This window comes from Chiloscyllium punctatum, chromosome 2 (assembly GCF_047496795.1).
Source record: "Chiloscyllium punctatum isolate Juve2018m chromosome 2, sChiPun1.3, whole genome shotgun sequence".
NCBI classification, from domain to species: Eukaryota; Metazoa; Chordata; class Chondrichthyes; order Orectolobiformes; family Hemiscylliidae; genus Chiloscyllium; species Chiloscyllium punctatum.
The window spans coordinates 32,727,949-32,755,111 of record NC_092740.1 but is presented as its reverse complement, the minus strand read 5'-3'; the positions used below and the strand labels follow the sequence as shown (position 1 = coordinate 32,755,111).

The 27,163-nt window shown below is 40.4% G+C and overlaps 1 protein-coding gene across 3 annotated transcripts in view; it reads right to left on the bottom strand.

Annotated features, from left to right (window-relative positions):
* Nucleotides 1–823: 823 nt before the first annotated feature.
* LOC140495808 (cadherin-related family member 2-like) overlaps nucleotides 824–27,163 on the bottom strand; it is a 148,911-nt gene continuing 122,571 nt past the window's right edge. For 2 of the 3 annotated variants that reach the window (XM_072594951.1, XM_072594959.1), the window contains 6 exons: nucleotides 22,093–22,153; nucleotides 21,858–21,985; nucleotides 12,564–12,677; nucleotides 9,329–9,409; nucleotides 9,139–9,220; nucleotides 824–1,946 (listed from right to left, as the gene is read on the bottom strand). In XM_072594951.1, coding sequence (XP_072451052.1) covers nucleotides 1,770–1,946; nucleotides 9,139–9,220; nucleotides 9,329–9,409; nucleotides 12,564–12,677; nucleotides 21,858–21,985; nucleotides 22,093–22,153 — 643 coding nt within the window. In that variant the 3' untranslated portion in view covers nucleotides 824–1,769. Of the gene's footprint in view, nucleotides 1,947–9,138; nucleotides 9,221–9,328; nucleotides 9,410–12,563; nucleotides 12,678–21,857; nucleotides 21,986–22,092; nucleotides 22,154–27,163 lie in introns of those variants that run through there. The other variant, XM_072594967.1, reaches the window with a different exon arrangement.

Here is a 27,163-nt window from a genome sequence, read left to right as displayed (position 1 = left end):
CTCTAATAAAAGAACTTAAGTGTATTACACTAAAGAAAATTAAAGAAAGCTGTACATATATGTATATGCAAATACATATAAAACGTGATCATTTAGCAGGAACTTATCATAAACAGCAAGAAGAAAAATCCAACCTTTTTCTCCCCAGCAATACCCTTGACAAACATTCAACACAAATAGTATCACTCTCATCTACATTGTTTACTTTCTTACTCAAACAATAAGCTGACAAGCATTTCCATTCAGTGACTTTGTTCACACTCTCTAGACAGGGTAACTCATTGACCTTCCTCTGGCTTTTACTACTTTGAGATTAAGCAATACATTTAATAGCATGAATCTTTTCTTTTGAAATTAAATGTCTTCTGGCCTTTGGCCCCTCTTTTACTTTTCCACTGTCAAAAAAAGCTCAACTTTATTTAAACAATTCAGCAATTATCCCCTGCAGGTAGCTTCTCTTGTCATATAAGCTTTTGTGACACAATTTCTTGGAAAGGCTGTTTTGACCCAATGCTCAAAAAGAAACTTCCAATCATTTTTTAAAAAGTCACAGAACTGAAAACCAAAACCTCAGGTTCTAAATATTAACAATATTCAAAGTTTGTGTAGAGATTTGTAGCTCAGGTGTTGGTTGCCATGGTTGTGGGTATTTTCGCCAAGCTGGGAAGTTGATTTGTAGACGTTGCGTCCCCTTTCTCAGTGACATCATCAGTGTTTTGGAGCTGCCTGTGAAGCGCTATTGTATTTTGTCAGTTGGTTGGAATTTATTTGATTTCATTCCTGCTGCTTCTGATTGCTGGTTCCAGTTATTTGTTGCATCGATCGGTAGACTGGGCCTAGGTCAATGTTTATTGATGGAGCCCATGGATGAGTGCCATGTCTCTTGAAATTCTCTGGCTGTTCTCTGTTTAGCTTGTCCTATCATCGTATTGTTGTCCCAGACGATTTTGTGGTCCTTGTCATCTATGTTTATGGCTACCAGGGACAGGCACTCATCCATGGACTCCATCAATAAACACATTGACCTGGAGCCAATACACCTGCTCCTGCAACAAACAACTGGAACTGGCAACTGGAAGCAGCAGGAACATAACCAAATAAATTCCAGAAGACACAGTACAGCATCGTTTCACAGGAGGCTCCAAAACACAGAGGGTGTCACCTAGAAAGGGGTCAAAATATCAGTAAATCAACTTCCAAGCACAACGAACATACCCACAACTATTAACAACATGCTATAAACTTTCATTGTTGCCAGTGAACTCACATACCAAAAAAAACTTTGAAAGCTGAATAACAAAATACTGCATGAAAGCAAATATTTGACTGCTATTGCTCTGTGAACAGGTACCTCCATAATAAATTAAATAAAATACCAAAAAGAACCCCTTCATGATGACTAGTGTAGTCTGGTGCAAATTTGAACAGAACAGCCTATACAGCCCATGGCAGCCCAAAGTACAAGCTGAATGGCCCAATCTTTGCCAAGATAGCAATTGAGAGCTACAAATGGTTTTAGTGTTCAGGCTCGGGGGAGCATTGTTGCTGACTGCTATCTAGAATCTGCTGTAAAATGTGCATATTAATAACATAGCAATGTGAATATTAGTTTAAGAAAAAGCCACTTGAATTTTCAATTAAAATAAACTAAGTGCCCAAGTTACTAACCCAACTGCAAAGGTTAAATGTTCCTAGCTGTGCAGCTAGGGTTAGGATTTCATATTAGCACCAAAAAGCCACTGAACTTGTAATGGTGCAACTTTCTTCATTTACAGATCAGTACATTTCAGACCTTTGTTACTGAACAAACACACTGTCTTCCCAGATTCCAACTTTTCCGTTTTTTTACATTCTTCATGCGATGCTAAGACCACTGAAAGGAATTCTTGTGATGCCATTTCTTGTGAATTTGTCACATCCTTTCCTTGAGCACCTTTCAAAATATCCTGTTAAAACATACAAGTGAGAAAACAGCTATTAACCTAAGGTGAAAACTCACATGATGTGATTAAACACAAGAATTGGATTCAAAAGATCTTAGCTGAATGTTTTGTAAACACAAATATATCACTTAAAAATATTCTTCATCTGTATTGGCAAGACCAAAAAATTGAATTTTCCAGGTTAGCCTCAGACTCTGGGTGGCCTTTTGGAAAATCAAGAATATTTTGCTGGCAATATTCTATCCATTGATAACAATATCTATATCTATTTAATCCATAATTTAACCTGTCTCAATGGTCTTGATGTGGGATAAAGGCAAGAGATTGGTACTAGGGCAATGATGTTCATTTGATGAGTTGGTGCAGTCTCAATTAGCTGAATGGCCTCTTTCTGTGTCATAGCACTTCTATCATTCTGTGAACATGTTCAATGTTTCTGCATGACCTTTGATGACCTTAATTTCCACTACATAATATTGCAAATAATGTTCCCATTCACTTACATATCTAGTTGATAGCATTGTTATCGATAGTGTTGTCAACACAATAAAAATAATCAATGCCAAGCTTCAGGCCAACAAAATTAAAGCAGAATGTGCCAGCAATAAGAAAATAAGCATATCTGCCTCCAGTCAACTTGTTGGAACTGGTCATCAACAACAACTGACAAGTAGGAATAATTTGTAGTTAGGTGGCTCAGGAAGGGAGGAATTTGCTGGAATCCCCTTAGCGACAGAGCTCCTTCCAAAGAGTGCTGATTCTGGCAGCTCCATGAAGCCAGTATTCCTTAAACAAGCTGAGAAAGAGAGCCAATGGAGTCCTTGTGACTAAAGGGATGAAGGGGTGTGGAGAGAGAGTGGGAGTGGGATACAGAAATTGCATGATCATCCATGATCACGTTGAATAGCTGTGAAGACTCAAAGGGCCGAATGGCCTATTAATGTTTCTATGACTCCATGTCTCACTGATAGTAATGGATTTTGGACAAGATGAGTGAAATTTTGAGACAATGGAGAGATCAAGAGACTTTTTTTGAGAAGATTTGTAGCTCAGGTTGAGGTTCTGGATGGAAGTTTGCTCGCTGAGCTGGAAGGTTCATTTCCAGACGTTTCATCACCCTTCTAGGTAACATCTTCAGTGGGCCTCTGGGTGAAGCACTGTTGATAAGTCCTGCTTTCTATTTATATGTTTGGGTTTCTTTGGGTTGGTGATGTCATTTCAGGTGGTGACATCATTTCCTGTGGTGATGTCATTTCCTGTTCTGACATCACCACTGGAAATTATGTCACTACAGGAAATGGCATAACCAACCCAAAGAAACTCAAACATATAAATAGAAAGCAGGAATTACTAACAGTGCTTTGCCAGGAGGCCCACTTAAGATGTTACCTAGTAGGGTGATGAAACATCTGGAAATGAACCTTCCAGTTCAGCGAGCAAACCTACATTCAGATCAAGTGACATGGTAGTTCACTGGTTAGCACTGCTGCCTCTCAGCATCAGGGACTTGGGTTCGATTCCACCTTTGGGCAACTATCTGTGTGGAATTTGTGCCTTTGCCCCGTGTCAGCATGGGTTTCCTCTGTGTGCCACGGTTTCATCCCATAGCTGAATGATGTGCAGATTAGGAGAACTAGCCATGCTAAATTTCCCATAGTATCGCTGGGTGGATGTGCATGCTAGCTGGATCATTCATGCGAAATTCAGGGTTACAGGAATAGGGAGGGTCTGAGTGGGATGCTCTTCAGAGGGGCAGTGTGGACTTGATGGGCCAAATGGCAGGGATTCTATGAAATGAAATTCTATGAAAAGGGAGGATGTTGAGATAGAGCTGGGTGCCATGTGGAAACTGTCACTGTGCTTTTGGATGATGTCATTGAGAACAAGTGTGGATAAGAAATAGGAAACAGCCAATCCTTGAGGGACACCAGAGGGTAAGATACAAAAGCTGGATGGAGGGAAAACCATTGAGCGTGATGTTTTTGACTATGGTGAGACAGACAGGAATGGAATCAGGTGAGTGCAGCGCACCCAGCCTGACAATGGGGAAGGGATAGAATAGGCAGATGGTGGATTCAGCTAGGTCAAAGTTACAGACTGGTTGATAAGAACAAGCAGCAATAGATTATCATTATATCTTTCACATCTGGTCAGCTGGTTTGTGATGCAGAGGGACAACACTGGCTGAGCTCACCAAGAAGGTCCCGTCTTCTCAGCCTTGCCCCTTGCCTGAGGTGTGGTGACCCTCATGTTAAACTCACCACCAATCATTGCTGTCTAATATTAGGGCAACGTTCCCTACCTCTGACATTACTGTGAAGGATGGATTTGGGGCTGAATGTTTTCCATATTTTGGTTAAGTATCATTTTCATCAAGTTTCATGGAAAGTTTCTCTCTGCAACCTACAGCAGGTTCTCTCAGCAGGCTCGGGCTGTTTTCCAGGAGCAGAGAAGGCTGAGGGGGTCCTGACTGATGTTTACAAAATTATAGGACATAATAGGAGTAAACATTTCCCCTTAGAAGTAGGGTTTAATTACTAGGCGACATAGATTTAAGATAAAATGCAGGAGGTTGAGAGGGGGTTTAAGGAAAGATTGTCTTTACCCAGCTGGTATCCAGAACTCACCACTGGAAAGGTTGTAGAGACAGGAACCATCAATAGATTTAAGAGGTAACTAGATGCGCACTTGAAATGCAATAGCAAACAAGGCTATGGCCAAGTGTTGGGAAATGGGATTGGAATAAATAGGCATGTGATGACCAGCACAGGTACAATGGGCCAAAGGACCTTTTTACGGGCTGCAATACTGTATGACACAATGCGCATTGACAGTATGACAAGCTGTCTGGCTTTGTGCCTGCACGAAATTGCATGGCAAGGCAGAAGCACTATGAGTCTTTCAAGTGCGGCTGAGGAAACAAAGCAATAAAAGACAAGGCAAAGCTGGGATGCTGTCAACATCCAAGTTGGAGCCAGGTGAGTGTAAGCTGAGACAGCAAGTCAGCAGCCCTGTGGGGCAATCTGCTCCAGTTGTGAGCTGGGTGTCTGTTTGTCTACAGTGACTGTGCTTGCAGGAGTCTTTCAATGAGAGGTGTCGGTGCTGTCCAATGTGCAGCATTAGCAGTGCAGGGCACTACTGTATATTGTAAGATGTGCCATGACAATGTTGAGAAGCTAGCATGTGTTGGATGCTAGCATCTATGGGCATTGGGTTTGCATGGCCGCTGCCCAAGGAGAGTGCCTGAGACAATGGTGATGGTTGTCCAAATTAGAGATCCAGGTACCCGCTCTGACTTTCATAAAAGGAATTCTCGATGTCTAGTTTCTATCCTATAGGTGGTAGAATTGGAGACTGCCTGTTAATGAAGTGAGATGAATTGACAATGAAGGCAATGACCAGGCTGAAGAAGTAGTAATGGTGAAACAACGAAATGGTGGAGGAACTGAATAGGTACTTTGCATTAGTCTTTATAGTGGAAGATACCAGCAGCATATCAGAACTTTAAGAGAGTCAGGGGCAGAGTGTAGTGGCCATCACTAATGAGAAGGAAGCTAAAAGGTCTGAAGGTTATCCAGACTGAATGGACTACACCAAGGTGATTTTCTGAGGAGATTGTAGAGGTGATCTTTCAGGAATCACTGGAGTCAGGGAGGATCCCAGAAAACTGGAAAATGGCTTATTTTACACCCCTGTTTTAGGAGGCAGGGAGGACGAAGACAGGATATTATGGGCCAGTTAGCCTGACCGCAGTCATTGGTAAAATTTTAGAACCCATTACTAAGCATGAGATTGCAGAGAATTTAGAAGTACATGGTAAAATAAGGGGCGAATCAGCATGGGTTCATCAAGAGGAATTTTAGAATTCTTTGAGAAGGTAATGAGCAAGTTAGATAGAATAGAGCCAGCAGGTATGATCTGTTTGGATTTCCAGAAGGCCTTTGATAAAGTGCATACTCAATAAGATAAGAGCCCATGATGTTAGGGGCAAGGTACTGGCATTGATTGAGGATTGGCTGACTGGCAGAAAGCAGGGAATGGGGAAAAGAGGTCTTTTTCAGAATGGTAGCTGGTGACCAGTGGAGTTCCTCATGGGTCCGTATTGGGACCACACCTATTCATATTATACATTAACAATCTGGATGAAGGAAGTAAGGACTTTGTTGCTAAGTTTGCAAATGACACAAAGATAGGTGGAGGGCCAGGAAGTGTTAAGCAAGCAGGTAGGCTGCAGAAGAACTGGTGCAGGCTAGGAGAGTTGGCCAGGAAGTGGCAGCTAGAATACAATGTGGGCAAGTATAAAGTTATGCACTTAGGTAGGAAGAATAGATGTGTATAGTATTTTCCAAATGAGGAAAGGCTTCAGAAATCTGAAGCACAAAGGGATTAAAGAGTTCTAGTTTAGCATTCTCATAAGGTTAACATTCAGGTTCAGTTAGCAGTTAAGAAGGTAAATACAATGTTAGCATTCATTTCAAGAGGGCCAAAATGCAAGAACGTACATGTACTGCTAAGGCTATATAACTGTCTGGTCAGACCACATTTGGAATATTGTGAGCAGTTTTGGGCCCTAGATCTAAGGAAAGTTATGCTGGCACTGGAGGGGCCCAGAGACAGTTTTGGGGATGAAGGGCCTGTCATACGAGGAGAGGTTGAGGATCCCTTGTCTGTCCTCAGTGGAGCTTAGAATGATGAAGGGGAAATCTCAATGAAACTTATAGAATATTGAGAGGCCTGGATAGAGTGTATGTGGAGAAGATGTTTCCACTAGCAGGAGAGACTAAGACCTGAGGGCACAGCCTCAGAATAAAGGAGCAAACCTTCTGAACTGAGGTATGGAGTAATTTCTTCATCCAGAGGATGATAAATCTGTGGAACTCATGGCTGTCCTGAGTGTATTTAAGACAGAGATAATTAGTAAGGGGATCAAGCGTTACATTCGGGAGAAAGCAGGACAATGGAGTTGAGAAACATATCAGCCATGATTGCAAGGTGGAGAATATTTGATGGGCCAAATGGCCTCATTTTACTCCTATATCTTACAGTCTTACATATAATGAGCAATAATCCCTGTCAACAGGCCTCTTGCCACTCACTGGCAAAAATCTCATCTGGATATCTGGAATTTAGTTGGGAAACGCGACTTGTTACTCCTAACATTGAGAAAGGCCTCACTCAACTTCTTACATGATTCTGCTAAATGTCCCAGTGTAGCCCATATCATTCAGGGCCGGGGAAAATCCTGCCATGATGTTCAATATCAGCCTTCAAAATCTAAATGGGTTCAGCAGAGCTCCTCAGACTCCTAGAGCAATGGTGCAGGTTTCTAGTTGATAAGTGCAGGTATGTTAAAATTGCTTCCAGTTTCACTAATAATGTTCCATTTCAACTATCCAAATTTAAAAACAATCAGGGTGAAATTGGACTGTCTCATTGGAATTGCACATGAGACACTTTGCATGAAATACCTACCTCTGCTATTCTGTTGTTAGTAATAAGCTGTGCTTGTAAATTCACTAATGCCTTTAATGTTTGCAAAGAACAGAATAAATCCAATTCAGACAATTACTGCGCCATCAGCCTACTCTTGATCATCATTAATGATTTCGTTGACAGTCCTATCAAATAGCACATACTCAGCAATAACCTGCTCACTAATAAAAACTGAAAGAACTGTGGATGCCAGAAATCAAAAGCAAAAACTGAAATTGCTGGAAAAGCTCAGTAAAGTCTGGCAGTTAAAGTTTCAGTTCCACTGACCTTTCTTGAGAATCTGCTCATTGATGTTCAATTTGGATTGTGTCTCAGCCCAAACAAGGACAAAACCGCAGAATTTCACAGGCTAAGTGAAAATGATTGCTCTTGAAATGAAGGCAACATTAGATTGACTGTGCCATCAAGGAGCCCTGGCAAGGCTGCAGTCATGGAAACCAGGGGAAAAAATCTCTAATGGCCAGGTCAGGCCTCAAAGGAAACTAGTTGTCATGGTTATTTGGAGCCCAGCATGTCAGCTCCAAGATATTTCTGCAAGAGTTCCTCAGGGCAATGTCCTACATTCAACCATCTTCAGCTCATGTCAACGATTACTCTGCTAGCAGAATAAATATTTGCTGATATTGCATATTGCTCAGTTCATTTGATAACTCTGCAGATAAGGAATTAGCATGTGCCTCTATGTTCCAAGATCTACACAACATTCAAGGTTAGGCTGCTCAGTGGAAGGTAACGTTAGCACCACACAGTGCCAGACAATGACCATTTTCACCAAGAGGGGATCTAACAACTTCCCTCCAATATTCAGTGTCATTGCCATTTCTGAATCCCTCATCAATATCCTAATTATCTTCATAATATCTTCAGTTCTGAAGAAGAGTCATACCATCCTCGAAACATTAATTCTGTTTCTCTCTTCACAGATGCTGGTTTTTCCAGCATTCCATGTGATTGTTTCAAATTTCCAAATTTTCCATGGTAGTTTGCCTTTGTCAATATCCTTGTGATCACCATTGACCAGATACTTAACTGCATTAACACAGAACATATCAGAACCTGGGTTTTCTTGTAGGATGTGGCTTACCCATTTTTCCACGACCTGTAAATCTATGGTATGATGGAATGGATGAGAGCAGCCCCAACACCATTCAAGATGTTCAACCTTATTCAAGACAAATTGACTAGCACCTCGGTCCAGCAACCTTAAAGTCATACCTTCGACTATTAATGCACCCTAGCACAACATGTAACATTTTCAGGATATACTGTTTTCCAAGGCTTCATTGGTAACACCTCAAAAGCCTGTGAACTATTCCACTCAAAAGACCAAAGGGAACATGTGCATCAGAACATCACCACCTTGAGGTGCTCCTCCAAGGAGGACACCGTCCTGATGTGGAACTATTCTGCACCGTTCCTTCACTATTGTTGGGTCAAGATCCTGGAATTCGCGGCTACAAGCTATGGAGATGTACCTTCACCACATGGACTGTAACAGTAGAGGCTCACCAAACCACCTCCTTCCTCAAGGGCAATCAGCAACAGGCAACAAATACTGACTTTGTCGGGAATATTCACATCCCATGACTTGTATAAACAAAAGGTAGACAGAAAAATCACATTTCATTATATTAATGTGTTGGCTATTAATACAGCATGACTGTGAAATAATAATCGTCCTTTCAATAATATATTAAATTACCTGGTCTTTGTACTTGCTGGGTTTTCGAATATTGAAGTAATCCTTCTCATCAGCAATGACATTATCATCAAGAGAGTTCAAACTGCATTCGTAACATATTACATAATTGTTAGTTTTGGCAAAGTGATAAATGAAGTAATTTTAATGATAGACTCCGGTTTCTGATTTTGAAAGAAATGAAAATATAAACCTTTTCTCATCCAAACAAGCTTCAGCATTGAAATAGCTGCTTGCCTCACTGAAGAGTGTTTTATTCCAGATTGGGTTGGATCTGAAGAAACATATAGACCAGAATTATTTCCTTATAAATAAACTAACAGTTAAAAGGCACACCAATATCGGAACATCAGTGCAGTGCCTTACGTATGGCACCATTGGTGGAGTAAGAATGCTTCTGGTCACTGTTTAACAGCATTGTGAGTATGTTGTTTCTCACTGTTCTTCACTTCTACTAAAGCGCAATTTTTCCAAAATACATAAAACAAAGAAACCACCTCATGAATAAGGGGGTTTCGTAAATCCACCAGCAGAAATTGAATTGAAGCAGGAGATTCAGTGCCAATTCTTCACTGATTTGTCCAAATACAGCTACAATATTGGCACCTAACTGCAAGGTGGAAAATAACAAGGGCAGCACGTGCATGGACAACACCACCATCCGCAAGTTCCCCTCCCAGCTCCCACCTAGACGTGGAACTACATCATTGTTCATTCAGTGTGGTTACGTCAAAATCCTGAAACTTCTTTCTCAACAACACTGTGGGAGTGTTGTGAAACCTACTCCACATAAATCTCAAGAATACCAGTCCTCCACGCAGTCCTCCACAAGTGGTCTCACCAAAACCATATATAAATGTATCAAAATCTGAATCCTGCACACCAATTACCTCACAATACAGTCCTACTTGCTATCGGTTTTTCCATTTGCTCGTTCAGCCTGTATGCTAACTTTCTGCGCAACTTCCATGAGTAGACTAATGTCTTTTAGAACACCAACATGTAACAATGCTGCTCCTTTAACAATGTTTTTTTTTTGGTTTTTTTCAGGATGTTGTAAAAACACAGGGTTCCAAAAAGTCTGGGTTTTACGGTCAATTTGATTATTTTGAACAGATACTGCATTGGGCAAAAGGCTTTCAAGTTTAAAAAAAAAGCACTTGTACATTGAAAGGGGAGTGGCCCAGTTGTCCCTGCTCTGCTTTTCTCAGGTTTAGTTTAGTTTTTGGCAGTCTGGCTATACATTGAAAGCAATCAGGCAGTTGTAAAAGATGCTGGACCCAAAGAAGCAGGTCCATGCTGATCCTCCTCTCTCTCTGATATCTCTCCTGTAAGACCCTGTGTTTGATTTTACCTTTTGTGCCAAAGGATGTTTATGGGGATTGTTGCAAGTATTTGGAACAACATCTTTAAGTTGGGATGATCTGTTGGGTTTTCAGATTGGTTAAGTTACTCGGTATTCTGTTCTCTTTTGTTTGTGTTTCATTCAGTAATCTTGTACATAAATTCTACCTTGTTTAATCCTATATGGTTTGACCGACTGCGTCCCTCCCGGAATATCCACGTTATACCAGCTTAAAACACAAGCAAAGTTGGGGTCTGGACTATTTTCTTGAAATGTTTTGTGGGGCCTGGCCTGGTCGATAACAAACTCTTAAGAGTTTCTTTGCTTTGCACATACAATGGATGCCCACAATTCTTGTTCCTTCATCTGTGTGGAAAATCTTGAGCGGTTTACCTGCAGTTTTAGAGTGAGCTAATTGTTGCATGAGTATTGCCTCTCTTATTGTGCCATGTTGGAGTACAGATAATGTGGGTATTTGATTGGGTTCTGCAAATGTTAAAGTATGCATTCCAATCCCTATAAACATCAGGCTTTGCATCAGGCTTTAGTTTATAAACTAAATAGAGACTGAGAAGAAAGGTAAATTAAAGTAGGTTGAATTCAATTTCAAATTGTATTCAGTGAAAGAATTAAAGGAATGAATCTCAACTCCTAAAACGAGGCTTTTTTGAGAGGTTTCAGAGGTTCAATTACCAAAAACTGTGAGAATGTGATAGTGAGCTGCTGTCTTGAACTGCCATAGCCCACATGCTGTAGCTACAACACCTATATTGTTATAAAGGGAGTTTCAGGACTTTGACCCATTGGTAATGAAGCACTATTCAATATTGTCAGTCAATTTGTCTGCCCGTGCCCAAGAGCCTAACAAAAAATAATTTAAAGGAATCTTCGTTGTTAAAGCTACAGTGGATTCTTTTAGGTGTCATGGTGCAAAAACAGCATTCCATGCATGGAATATACCTCCGGCTGTATTTTCAGGAAAGATTGAAGGATAAAGGAATGGATTAACAGGGAAAGAGAAAGAAAGATTAGATACAAACCGTGAATTTTGGCATTTTTAAAAATTCACAAGCAGAGGAATTAGATTCCGCACAAATCTTCACATAGTTCTTGGAAAGACAGCTTGTTGGCAGACAGTAACAATTAGCATTAGGTTATGTCTACCACATAACAGAGCAACATCAGGTATAAATTTCAATGGTGGTGATACCAGTATTGTCAGCTGTATGGAGATTTGCTGTTGGAATACAACAATACATTCCTAATGTTCTTCATTAAAAGGCCAACAACAAATCAACTCAAACAAGCCATGTTTGCAAAAACAAAAGTATTGTGATATGTTGTTCTACAACCTGGCAGTACTTGCTGAACAATCCCAAGTGCACTAATACCGACACTAAAAACCAAGTTAAGATAAGCACTTGAGCTTGTAATGTGGTTCATTTACACTTGTTAGAACAGCTTCATATGCGAGACTCCATTCTCTGCAAACTAAAGGAGTGCATTTAAGCTTACGTCTTTTTTCGAATTGCTTGGGGTTTTGGGGAGGAGCCTATAGTGTCCCATCACTTTCTCAATGGCAATGCCTCAACCTGTCAGAGCTTACTTGAAAACAAATCTATCAACCCCTTTTCTCCTGTAATATAAATAGTTGTGTGTGATTGTTTGAGTTCTGGCATTCTTGTGTTTGTCAAGAGGACAAGACAAAAAAGCCTCGAAAACTTATCATCATATTCAGATCATTGCATTGTCAATAAAGTAATCAGTCTGTTAACTTCCTCTGATAAAAATGCAGCATCCTGATGAAATTCACATGAAAGTTAAACATTGTGTTACTTAGGCAATGCTAGTTACAGAGTGGCAGAAATCAGAAGCAACTTGTAGCAACTGGTGATATGCTGGGTATCTCTTCCTCATTTGAGGTTGCCAACTGGTTAACACATTAACCAGTTGTTCATACACTGCTATTTTTGCAAAATCTGGCCCAGCAAGCTTTTGTCTGTCTGCTTGCTCGGATTTCTCAGCGCGTAGTATCTCAAAACGTTTTACCTACAGAATCAATGCAAGTAATCTTTCCCTTTACCCTTCAGAACTGTGCATGTTTGTTCCAGGTACATCACCAATCATGGGATTACTTCTCACAGAGGTCATAACTGTGGCAGTCATCGCAGAAGCCGCTTTCAATTTATGTTGATAGCTGGAAAAACATGTAGAAATTAAGTCTTTGCAGATGTATAATTGACTCTTTCCATCATCACAAATGGTTTTTCTGATGCTTACTGAATAACTACAAAATGATTTATTTTAGTTCCTACATTGAGTAAAATTGCGTTTGTATTAACTTTGTTAAAACACCATGGTTTTATTTTCTTTGACTCACAGATAGTACGATTTGTACAAATGATTACATTAAATACGTTCAGTGGTAGCCAATTCAGTCTCTTGAGCTTTCTGTGCCATTCAGTAGGTAATGTTTGCACTTCAAATCCCACATTCAAATCTACCCCGAAATACCTTTGATGTTCCTGCCTAATAAGCAGCATCCACCTCGACATTAAACATTTTCAATGATCCTGATTCCACTGCAAGAGTTTCCAAGTCATTCAACAAAGAGAAAACAAAGAGTAGAAATAAATGGGCCATTTTCATATTGGTGGACTGTGATTGTTGGGTGCCCCAAGGAACAATACTTGACACCCAGCTGTTGACAATGGTTTAGACATGGGGACCAAAGGCAATTTTTTCCAAATTTGTGGATGATTTAAGTTAGGCAGAAATCTGTGTTGTGAGGAAGATGTAAATGTTTCAGGGGAATTTGGACAGGCTTAGTGATAGGGCAAGAAGATGGCAGATGGAATATAATGTGGAAAATTGTGAGGTTATTCACTTTGGTAGGTAGAACAGATAGGCAGATATTTCTTAAATAGTGAGAGTTTGGAGATGTGCAAAGCAATGTCAGTGTCCTTGTCACTAAGTCATTGAAAGCTAACATGTAGCTGCAGCAAGCAATTAGGAAGGTTAGTGGAATGTCAAACTTTATTGCAACAAGGAAAACAGGAATAGTGAAACTTAGATTCAATTGTTTAGGAGCTTGGTTAGATGACACCTGGAGCACTGTGTGTAGTTCTGGTCTCCTTATCTCAGGAAAGATATTATTTGCATAGAGAGAGTGCAACAAAGGTTCACCAGACTTTGTCCAGGATATTTGGGATAATCCTGTGAAAAAAGATTAGCTAAACTGGACCTGTATTCTTTGGAGTTTCAAAGAATGAGAGGTGATCTCATTGAAAGCAACAAAGTAATTAAACGGATAGACATAAGATATTTTCCTTAGTCTACAACCAGGGAAAAAACTTTAAAAGTAAGGACCAAGATACATAGAAATATTTTTACTCAGATGGCCATGAATCTTGGAATTCTGTACCTCAGAAGTGCAGCTCAATGCAATCACACTAATTCTTGATTATCAATGACAAAGTAAAATGGGGATAATGCAGAAAAAAGACTTTAAAATGTTTGACCAGCTATGTTTGTGTTGAATGGTGGAGTAGGCTTAGATAGAGCCATAGAGTCATACAGCGCAGAAACAGGCCCCTTGGTCCAATGTGTCCATGCCAAACGGGTTTCTTAAACTAAACTACACCCATTTGCCTATATATCCTTCTAAATCTTTCCTATTCATGCACCTGGGCTGATTAGCAATAGTCAACATGGCTCTGTGCATGGGAATTCATGTTTCATGAGCTTGATTGAGCTTTTTGAAGAAGAAACAAAGAGGATTGATGAAGACAGAGTGGTGGATGTGATCAAAATGGACTTAAGTAAGGTGTTCAACAAGTTAGAGCACATGACATACAGGGAGAGCTAGTCATTTGGATACAGAACTGGCTCGCAGGTGGTGGTGGAGGGTTGCTTTTCAGACTGGAGGCCTGTGATCAGTGGTGTGCCACAAGGATCAGTGCTGGGTCCACTGCTTTCCATTATTTATATAATTGATTTGGATGTGAACATAGGAGGTATGGTTAGTAAGTTTGCAGATGACACCAAAATTGGAGGTGTAGTAGACAGCGAAAAAGTGTGCAATGGGATCTTGATCAGATGGGCCAATGGGCTGAGGAGAGGCAGATGGAATTTAAATTAGATAAACATGAGGTGCTGCATTTTGGAAAGGCAAATTAGGGCGGGATGTACACATTTGATGGTAAGATCCTGGGGAGTGTTACTGAACGAAGAGACCTTGGAGTGCAGGTTCATAATTCCTTGAAAGTGGAGTCACAGGTAGATAGGTTAGGCCCCTATTGGCACACTGCATGTAATTCTGTTCTCCCTGTTTTAGGAAGGATGTTGTGAAACTTGAAAGTGTTCAGAAAAGACTTACAAGGACGTTGCCAAGGTTGGATAATTTGAGCTACAGGGAGAGGCTGAATAGGTTGAGGCTATTTCCCCTGGAGTGTTTGAAGCTGAGGGGTGACTTCATAGAGGCAGGGTGGCACAGTGGTTAGCACTGCTGCCTCACAGTGCCAGAGACCTGGGTTCAATTCCCGCCTCAGGCGACTCTCTGTGTGGAGTTTGCACATTCTCCCGTGACTGCTTGGGTTTCCTCCCACAATGCAAAAAAAATGTGCAGGTTAGGTGGATTGGCCACGCTAAATTGCCCATAGTGTTAGGTGAAGGGGTAAATGTAGGGGAAGGGGTCTGGGTGGGTTGTGCTTCGGCGGGTCGGTGTGGACTTGTTGGGCCGAAGGGCCTGTTTCCACACTAAGTAATCTAATCTAATAATCAAAACCATGAGGGGTATGGATGGGATAAACAGACAAGGACTTTTCCCTGGGGTGGAGGAGTCCAAAACTAGAAGGTATAGGTTTAAGGTGAGAGGGGAAAGATTTAAAAGGGACCTAGAGGGCAACTTTTTCATGCAGACAGAGGTGTGTGTATGGAATGAACTGCCACAGGATATGGTGGAGGCTGCTGTAATTACAACACTTAAAAGGCATCTGGATGGATATACGAATAAGAAGGGTTTAGAAGTATATGGGCTAAGTACTGTCAAATGGGACTAGATTAATTTAGGATATCTGGTCATCATTGATGAGTTGGACTGAAGGGTTGGTTTCTGTGCTGTACATCTCTATGACTCTTTGAGTTGATGAATGGCCCACTCCTTCGACCTAAAAGGGACACTTCCCTGATCTGGACTCACCTGCAAATATAAAAATCCTTTACAAGTCAATTTGGACAAAATTGCTCTGGATCTCATATATTTCAATTAAATCATGCTTCACGCTTCACAGCTCCAGTAGAAAGAAGACCAATGTGTCCAATCTATCCTTATCAGTCAACTTACTAATTCCACGCATGAATCTCGTAAACATTCTCTGAACCTCTAATGCATTTCCAGCTTTCATTTAATAAAGAGACCAAATCTGCATGCAACATTTATGATGTTGTCTGACCAATGCCCTGTGTAACTCTAGTACAACATCCTCACATCTATATTCAGTTCCTGTCATAAGAATGGAGAGAATATCATTTGTCTTCGTTATTACTTGGTGCCTCTGCATCCTGACATTTTGTGACTAGATCATCTTGAAATTCTGCTGTAATTCTCTATTTAAGTAAGATTTTGCTTTTTTATACTTTTTGGCCAAAGTGAATTTCACTACATTTTCCCACATTATACTCCATCTGTCAGATATTTGCCCAATCACCCATCCACGTGATGAAGTGACCTGAAGGTATGTTTGCTAAATTTGCTGGTAGTACGAAAATAAGTTGTGAAGAGGATATGAGGAGGATACAAAGATAAATAGGTTGAGTGAGTGAGTGAGTGAGTGAGTGAGCGGGTGAGTGAGAGGAGATCTGGCAAACTGGGTACAACGTAGGAAAATGTGAAATTGTCCTTTTTGGCTCGAAGATTTAAATTGAAGCACATTCTCTAAATAGTGAAAGCTCTGTGATGCAAAGGTGTACCAGTGTGTACGATCAGTAAGTAATAAGAAAGCAAATAGAATGCTATTTTTTTTGCAAGAAATTGAAAACTGAAGTTGGGAGGTGATATTTCTGTTATACAGAGTGACCAGTGAGAACACATCTGGAGTAGGATGCACAATATTGATTTCCTTAATTACAAAAAGATATAAATATGCTGTAAACATTTCAGAACATGTTTACCAGGTTAATATCAGGAATTATTAAGGGCTGATGAAAGGCTTTTGTCCAAAATGTCGACTTTCCTGTTCCTCGGATACTGCCTGACCTGCTGTGCTTTTCCAGCACCACTCTAATCTTGACTCTAATCTCCAGCATCTGCAGTACCCACTTCCGCCTAATATCAGGAATAGGCAAGGCTGAAAGTATTGGGGTCTGGAAGAGTAAGAAACAATTTGATTGAAACACAGAAGATGCTGAAGGGTTTTGACAGGCTGGATGTGTGGCAGAATCCAGAACTATGGGTCATTGTTTAAAAATTAGTGATTGCCCTTTTAAGACAGAGACAGAAGCAATCTTTTTTTCTCTCAGAATAAATATCAAAGAACAAGTTAGCACAGGAAGATGCCCTTTGGCCCACCAAGACTGTGACAACACATGATACCTTTCTAAACTAAATACCTTCTGCCACATTGCAATTTGTATCCATCCAGTCCCTGTGTTTTGGACCAGACCAGACCTGCCCCATCCCTCCCCTAATTATTGTAAGGAGAGAGCCTATACCCTAACTTTTACATGTATTTAAAGGCAAGTGTAAGGCGCTGTATTTTCAATGTGGTTCGATTGGTCCACCACTAGGCTTTAATGAAAAAACACTTTATTCTTACTATACAGTTAAAATACAAACCAAAATGGCATAACCTGATCTCTACTGAAATACTTAACAAGATAATGTATCATTTAACTACTAATCATCAACTGTTCCAAAAGTATGCTGAAACCCACAAAACATACCTTTTGGCAAAAATGCAATTCAGCAAAACAGTTCTGGCTCTCACGTGCTGTCTCTCTCCAGCCCAGAAGAAAGAAACAGTCTGCCCCTTTACTTTCTAAGAGGAAGCGTCACTGTCGAAGACTTCACTTGAGTAGCTGAGAACTTAAAACATTTAGCTCAGCAGTCAGCAGAGGCCTTCCCACTAACTGATGCAAAACAAAAAGCCTGCAAGGATCTGTATGAGCCCTGGCCCCGTCCACTCATGGTTTTTCTGTCTCATTTAAAAAACACCAAAGGAGAACACAAATACTGTTTACAGACTGCCGGTCTGAAGGAGATATGTCTGCACCACTGTGACAATGCAGTCTGCAAGAGATGATGTGGAGGTGCCAGTGTTGGACTGGGGTGGGCAAAGTGAAAAATCACACAACACTAGTTTATAGTCCAACAGGTTTATTTGAAAGTACAAGCTTTTGGAGCACTGCGTCTTCATCAGATAGCTACCTGACAAAGGAGCAGCCCTCCAAAAGCTTGTACTTTCAAATAAACCTGTTGGACTGTAAACTAGTGTTGTGTGATTTTTAACTTTGCAAGAGAGACAGCACACAACACCTCTCTCATAAAGGCACAGTACTGTTACACCTGCCTATTCATGTAGCTGTCAAGATGCTTTTTAAGCATTGCTATTTTATCTACTTCTGCCACCTCTTCTAGCAGCACATTTCGGACACTTACCACTTCTTGCATAAAAAGCTTTCCCCATTTTACCTTAAACCTATGTCCCCAATAATTGACATTTCTATCCTGCCAAAAAGACTAAAAGTGTCCATTCCATCCATTAATTTTATAATTTTGCAAACTTTCATCATGTCACCCCTCAGCTTTTGATGTTCAAGTCAAAACATATTAAGTTTGTTCAATCTCCCTTTGTAGCTTAAACCCTCCAAACCAGGCAACATCCTGGTAAATCATTTCTGTACTGTCTTCAAAGTCTCCATATCATTCTGGTAGTGTGGTGAGCAGAACTGTATACAAATTCCAAATATGGCTTAACTAAAGTTCTATACAGCTGCAACATGACTTGAAAATTTTTAATGTTCTATGCCCTGACTGATGAAGACAAACATGCCATATATCTTCTTGACTTACCTTATCCACTTGTGCTGCCACTTTCAGGGAACTATGGACCTGTGCACCTAGATCCCTTTGTATGTTAATGCTTCTCAAGGTTCTGACATTTACTGTATATCTCCCTCTTGCATTAGACCTTCCCAAATGCATCACGGCACATTTGTCCAGATTAAAATTGTGGTGGGGGGAGATCATGGCCTTGAGGGATTATTGCTTGACTATTAATTCAGAGACCCAGGTAATGTTCTGCGAATACTGCTTCAAATCTTACCACGGCAGATGGTGGAATTTGCATTTAATAAAAACCTGGAATTAAAAGTCTCATGATGACTGTGAAATCATTGCTGATTGTCATAAAAGATCCAATCTGGGTTCACTCATGTCCTTTAGGGAAAGACACTGCCATCCTTACTTGGTCCAGCCTACATCAGACCAACATCAATGTGGTTGACTCTTAAATGCCTTCTGGGTAATTAGGAATGGACAATAAATATTGGCCTAGCCAGCGATTCTGTCATCCGTGAATTAATAAAACAAAAACAATGTTGTGAATAAAAACCAAAAGAACTACAGATGCTTTAAATCAGAGACTAAAATAAAAATTGCTGGAAAAGCTCAGGAAGCTTGGTAGCATTTGTGAACTCTGGCTTCTCTCCACAGATGATGCCAGACCTACTGAGCATTTCTAAAAATGGATGTATGTTTGCTCGTTGAGCTGGAAGGTTTGTTTTCAGATGTTTCATCACCATGATGATATCATTTCTGGTTCTTTTTCTCAGACGGTGGTAAATGGGATCCAAGTCAATGTGTTGGTTGATAGAGTTCCGGTTGGAATGCCATGCTTCAAGGAATTTTCATGCGTATCTCTGTTTGGCTTGTCCTAGGATGGATGCATTGTCCCAGTCGAACTGGTGTCCTTCACCATAGGAAATAATGTCACCACAGAAAATGACATCACCAACCCAAGGAAACTTAAACACATAAATAGAAAGTGGGTTACACCACCAGTGCTTCATGCAGAGGCTCAGTGAAGATATCACCTAGTATGGTGACGAAACATCTGAAAACGAACCTTCCAGCTCAGCGAGCAAACCTACATCCAGAACCTCAACCTGAGCTACAAATCTTCTCAAAACTCACATTTCCAGAAATTTCTCATTTTGGGATGGTGAATAAAGTTGTGGGGATTCAGATTAATTCTTGCAATCAGATAATAGTTCAACTGAAAGTAGGAAAACAATAGGAATTAAAGAAGATATGTCAGTGTGAGTGAGGTACAGAGTGGAATGTCCCAGAGTGGAATGGTGGCATCATTACCTGTTTCAAATTTACTTGGGGGATTTGGCCCCTGAAACCGTAACACAAATTGGTCAAATTTATACCTGATTACAAACCAAGGAGATCACTTTGACTTTGTGCAACTATGTAAAACAGGTAACAGCAAACTAGCAGTCAATTTTACATCTCTTGTGGTTTTTTATTTCCATTGAGAGCAGATGGACCTTGATCAGCATGCAAAAAAAAAAGACTTTTTCTATGTATATTTGCAAACACACAATGCATACCTAGAGCATATTTGTTTCCAGGTCAGAAGCTGGCTTACATCCAACACAGATTGGGCTTGACAATACAATTACAAACAGGTTCTCCCAAGTCAAATATCAGGTGTACTGACATTGAGTTTCCTCCCATTTCACTGATTCAGGTCAGACCTAAAGCTTGGCCACTTGAATAAGAGGGCAATCATAGTAATAAAATCAAATCTCAACCTAATCCCACACAGCAGCTTCATGAGAGGGGGAAGAAAAGAGAAAGATAACCACACAATTGTCTGCACCTCCCATCTTTGTAATGCACAGGCTTGGAAAGCACAGTAAGCAATGCTAGTGAGTCATATCCATATTAAATTCTTTTTAGTGGGGTGAAATGAGTAAAACCTCTTCTAAAACAGAAGAAAAGTTCTTTTTGTTTCCCATTTGAAGGAATTAACAATTCACTCGATAGTATAGACCTTGAATATTTTTGAAAAGAGAAATTTATTTTTGAAGATTTACAGTTACATCAAGAATAATGCAAGAATAAAACATTTCAAATGATCAAAGCAATTCATATTATAGGAGAAAAGGGACCTTTTAGCAACCTTTTCTCATGTAGTATAAATTGTGATTTCTTTTCAGCAATCTTTGAACTTAACCATTCATATCTCTTAATATTTCCAGGTTATAATTCACTGCTGGCTCCCTCACCTCTTCAACACCTTTGTGAGAAATTATCATTCAACTAACATTTTTTTGTTGTTGTAAAAACGTACAAACATATGAGCTAGGAGTAGAATGAGACAATTCAGCCCGTTAAGGTTTCTCTGCCATTCAACAAGACCAAAGAAGGTGACCTCAGAATACAATGGGATCTTGATCAGATGGGCCAGTAGGCTGAGAAGTGGCAGATGGAATTTAATTTAGATAAATGTGAGGTGCTGCATTTTGAGAAAGCTTATGCACTTAATGGTAAGGTCCTAGGGAGTGTTGCTGAAGAAAGAGGCCTTGGAGTGCAGGTTCATAGCTCCTTGAAAGTGGAGTCGCAGGCAGATAGGATAGTGAAGAAGGTGTTTGGTATGCTTTATTGGTCAGAGCATTAATATAGGAGTTGAGAGGTCATGTTGTGGCTGTACAAGACTTTGGTTAGGGCACTTTTGGAATATTGTGTGCAAATGTGGTCTCCTTCTTATCGAAAGGTGAAACTTGAAAGGGTTTAGAAAAGATTTACAAGGATGTTGCCAGGATTGGAGGATTTGAGCTATAGGGAGAGGTTGAGTCGGCTAGGGCTGTTTTCCCTGGAGAGATGGAGGCTGAGGGGTGAGCTTATAGAGGCTTATCAAATCAAGGGGCATGGATAGGATAAATAGACAAAGTCTCTTCCCTGGGATGGGGGAGTACAGTACTAGAGACCACAGGTTTAAGCTGAGAGGAGAAAGATATAAAAGAGACCTGAGGGGAAATGTTTTCACACAGAGGGTGGTGCATGCATGGAATGAGCTGCTAGAAGAAGTGGTGGAGGCTAATGCGATTGCAACATTTAAAAGGCATCTGGATGGGTATATGAATAAGAAGGGTTTAGACGGATTATGGGCTGGGTGCTGGCAGGTGGGACTAGATTGGTTTGGGATATCTGGTTGGCATGGACAAGTCGGACCATAGGATCTGTTTCTGTGCTGTACATTCCTATGACTCTATGATTCTGTGATTATCATGGTTTATCTGCTTATAATCCATACTGCTGCCAATCCCTGATCCCCTTCCCAATGAATTGGTTATCGTCACTTACCTTTGTCTAATACATACAGGGACAAATGCAGCCAAAGTAATTGAAATTATGTTGGCACCTGCTAATATAAAAATCACTCCATACAAAATATTTTTGTTGTCAGGTTGCAGGTGAGAGTCGTTGGAACCCTGGAATGGAAGAGAAATTAAATTATTTTCCAAAAGGATAGCAGCTCTAGAGTTAAAAATGCAGTATAATGAGAAATGAAAAACAATTAAAATTTAAATTCACTTACCACAATTATCAAACCCATGTCAATAAGCTTGGAAAGCACAGAAACATTTTGTTCTAGCTGTCTGAAAACAAAGATACTTAGATCATTCTCACGAATATCGATGTTTCTTAAAAATTCTGAAAATTGCAAATGTTGATATTCAGAGAGACTTGGGTGTACTCATACACAGATCACAAAAAACATGTAGACACAACACTTAGGAAGTCAAAAAGGATTTTTCCTTTATTGTGAGTTTTTAAAGCATGGAAGGAGGCCCTTTAGCCCATCAAGTCCATTCTGGTCATCAAACATCCATCTATACTAATCCCAGCACTTGGCTCATAACTTCTTATGTTCTTATGTTCCCATTACAGTCTTGAGCTGAAGGGCTGAATTCTGGGAGTGAGGTGAGAGTAACTTTCATTGACATTAGGGCAGCATTTGACCGAGTGTGGGATCAAGTAAAATGGAATTGAATGAGAATCAATGAACAAACCCTTAATTGCTTGGAATGATACTTAACATAAAGATGGCAGTGGCTAATTATCTCAGAACATTATAATATGAGTAAATTGGAGTAGGGGCAAGCCACTTAGCTTTTCAACCCAGCTCATGTATTGGGGAGAAGGTATGGAAGCCTGAACACATGCACCAGCCAGTTTCGAAACAGTTTCTACCCTCCTATTGTTAGAATTCTGAGTGGACTCACAAACTCTTAGCATTCGCCTGTACCTGTGTTTTGGTTTTTGCTGCTGTTTACCTATTATTTACTTATCTATGCTATTTAATTATGTGATCTGCCTGTATTGCTCTCACTGTGAGCTTCTCACTGTGACTCGATACACGTGACAATAAATTCAATTCATTCAATCCGTACTGATGTGCAGCAAGACCTGGACACAGTATTTCATTGTTCCGTCTCTGTCACTGGGTCTAAATCCTGGAATTCCCTTCCGAACCTCACTGTACGTCTATCTTCAACAGATGCTCTCAAGAAGGTAGCTCACTGCCATTTTGTCCACAGCACTTGGCGATGGACAATAAATGCTGACCTTAGTAGCAATGTTCATATCCAGATAATTAACATGCAACACAAATTTAATGCAACATATTCCTCATTGAAATTAAATTAAAATTTTCATGCCACCACTCACCTTCATTTGTGTTAGTACTCGGCAATGTTTTCTTTGTTAGAATTAGTTTCTTGTAGGAGTGATAGAAACAGTTTTTTTTTGTCATTCTAATTTCTAAACATATATTAGTTTATCTTGACAATTAGGAAAAGATTTGTTGATTCTCCTTTGGAAGTTTTGATGTACGGTTGTGACGGGTATCTGTTTCACTCTTAAGATAATTTTAGGACAGATGATCAGCTGGTTAGCAGTCAGTGTAGCCAGTTACAGGGAGGTCTAAATGCGGTCATTAACTGTACAAGTGTTTCAGATCAAGAACTGTTTGGTACTGGAACTCAGATATCATTGCTCATGCATCTGATATGCTCAGTTTACATTAAAGATATAAATGGAATAGATAACCCTTTCACCCAAGGGAGTACATCAAGTTAATGCTCCAGAAACTATCAATGCATCCTGGAAAGAGCATCAGCAGTATATATATCACCATATAAATATGATGCAGAAGAATCAAGACTTGTACATGCATTTTTCACGACCACAGGACTACTCAAAGCACTCTATAGTCAATTTCTGAAAGTTCATGTAATGTGGTAAATGCAGCCAAGCAGAAACTCTTGCAGAACCAATGGAGCTAATGGGAGATTAAGGCCAAGATCCACCTGCCAAGTGCCACTAGCCAATCAAAGGATGTCTTTAGCAGGCTGGCACTGGCTGTTGCTAGTAACACACCCAATGCCTCAGAATGATGAGCAGACCTTGCATAGGTGAGTGATGTGGGAAAGGATTGGCTGGAAGTGGGTCCCAGGAGAAGGGCTGTCAAAAGAACAGATAGGAACATGCGTGGCAGAGGACAGCCCTATTCCTGATGCCTTAATCAGCCACTGAATGCCTTTGAGCAGCAGACACCATCCTCACCACCTCCAGGACCCCACAATCAAACATGCCAAGGCTGCTTGTCACAATCTCAACGTGGCATACCCCACAGTGACCACTGAGTAAGTAGCAGAAGGATAGTGGCAGGACTGTAGCTCTGTGGGCTTTCATTCACCAATTATGGGCCTGAGTTGGTGGTAAGATGAGATATAATCAGGGTTGAGACAGGAAGGTGGCAGCTCCCACTCTCACCCATCACCTTCCTATCTGATTAAATCACCCTGCCGCTGAATTGATCACAGAGCAATGGCAGGATTTCATGCCATTTGTGCTCAGCCACATCTCACAATCAATAATGAAATGATGAAAAGCATTCAGAAAATCAAGGGCCTAATACTGGGGCATTTCAAAAAGCCAATATGTCTAGAATTGAAGCAGAGATCAGCAGATTCCAGCTTTGATGGAGTGGATGTGTAAGGTAGCAGTAGGAGTAGGCCATTCAGCTCCTTCAGTCTGTTCCAAAATTCAATAGGATCATCTGTGGCCTACTCCTTATAACTGCCCTTGATCTATATACCTTAGTATCTTTGCTTAAGAAGAGTTTCTCTATGTGGGAAAGTAACAGTGAAGACAATGATAACGAGATGGAATTTTTAAACTGAGGGATGCACATTGACCAGGACATCAAGGAGAAGCCCTCAGTCTTCATCACATTCTGGCAGAAGGTTTATATGTCCAGTTGAGAAAGCAGATGGGAGCTTGTTTTAATTTCTTGTCTGACAAATGATACCTTCAACACTGCAGATACTCACAGTACAACAGTGAATTATTAGCAAGATGATATGCTCAAGTCGCTGGAGTGCTACTACTGAGCCATGGGTAACAAGGTCACCTCAGATTTGAGACCTTGCTGTTGAAGAAGGCAGGATTACATAGATGGAGACCTAACTCATGAAAGGTACAGGACATTTATGAAGGATCGGATGCCAGTAGAGCAAGAAGGATGGTTCTGTTAGTTAATGATGAACGGGTGACCCAATAGCATGGATGACCAATGTTCAGGAATGATTTGGAGATGCCGGTGTTGGACTGGGGTGTACAAAGTTAAAAATCACACAACACCAGGTTGTAGTCCAACAGGTTTAATTGGAAGCACACTAGCTTTCGGAGCGACGTTCCTTCATCAGGTGATTGTGGAGGGCTCGATCGTAACACAGAATTTATAGCAAAAATTTACAGTGTGATGTAACTGAAATTATACATTGAAAAATTGATTGTCTGTTAAGCCTTTCATCTGTTCGAATACAGTGATAGTTTCACTTCTTTCATGTGTAAATCACAAAACCTTTGTTTTAAAGTTGCATTCTCAGGTTAGCTGTTAAACATATTGTCTAGTTATCACCATTGTTAAGGTGTTGGCCCCCTGTGTTCTCTGTCTATGCCATGATGTTTAGATTGATTCTAATCTAAAAAGTGAGATAACAGAGTTTTACATAAATTCATGCAGTTTTTGAGCTCAGAGTTCTACATGAATACATGCAGTTTTTGAGCAAAGTGCAATGTAACTCTGCAAGTACAAATTCACTCCACAAAATATATGTGTGCATGTGGGTCTTTGTCTGTCTGTGTGTGTGTGTCTGGGGTGGGGGTTGTGAGTGTGAGAAAGTGTGTGTGTGTGTGTGTTATCTCACTCGCTCCGAAAGCTAGTGTGCTTCCAATTAAACCTGTTGGACTATAACCTGGTGTTGTGTGATTTTTAACAATGTTCAGGAAACCATGGAAATTGTGTTATGACTCACTGTGCTGATTCTTGAGCCCCACTACTCAGGTGACACCACAAAAGTTAAAGATTTTTTTCAAAGGATGCAAAGTCCCTAATTTACCCACCTGAAGTAATTAGGTTAACAGAAAACACTGACCAAGTTCTAGAGCTTAATAAGTGTTACTAATTATTATAATTGAATAAATATAAACCACAGGTGAAACTGAACTGTTAACTATCAATGTATAACAGTATTAGTGGAAATTCTAACCCCCTTTTTAAAATCCTCTTCTAACACACACAGATAGACAAAAAAATTGATGTTATGGGTGAAGGTAAAACAATAAAGAACAATTCAATAGCTCTCGTCCACAGGCTTTGATGAGTGCTCCTTTTGCTCCCCAAGATCTTCTACAGGTTCTTTCCAAAAGGCACAGGGTGACTGGTATACTAACTAAAATTTTTGAGTTACTGGTTAAAGGTAAATGGTGGTAGAGAATAATTGATTCACTTCAGGCTTCAGGAACATTTATTGAAGAGATTTAGAGACACAGCATGCTTCTTCCAATCTGGAAAATCTTCTGCCACGGTATTGATCACATCAGCGAGCTGTTCAGATACCCAAGAATCAATCAGAGACTTGTCTTCAAGCTGACAACCTTTGGCATCTGGTCTCGAATGCACAAACTAATCAGCATTCCTGCTGCCAGCTGAATCTCAGTCTGCACACATACCCAGGTGAAAGTGAGGACTGCAGATGCTGGAGATTAGAATCAAGAGTGTGGTGCTGGAAAAGCACAGAAGGTCAGGCAGCATCTGAGGAGCAGGAAAATCGGTGTTTCAGGCAAAAGCCTTTCATCAGGAATCTTTCCTGATAAAGGGCTTTTGCCTGAAAAGTCGATTTTCCTGCTCCTCGGATGCTGCCTGACCTGCTGTGCTTTTCCAGCACCACACCCGCAACACATACCAGGTGCCATGCAGCTTCATCTCGCCTCTCCAAGTGCTTACAAACAAACAGCATAAACACAAGTTCACAGCAAATTCCAGTAATTGTTTTGAAAATGTGCAACGGCACCTTCTCGGGTCCTTGATTTTAAAAATTACCTTTCCCATTTTAGTTAAAAAATAGAAAAAAATCTAAATAATTAGTGCAGACAGGGGAAATGATAAAACCAAGAAGTCACTTGTGGGCATGGCATACAGGCCTCTGAACAGGACTTAGACGGTCGTTTGAATGCGAGCATAAGAGGTACAGTTAATAAGTTTGCAGATGACACCAGAATTGGAGGTGTGGTGGACAGTGAAGAAGGTTACCTCAGAG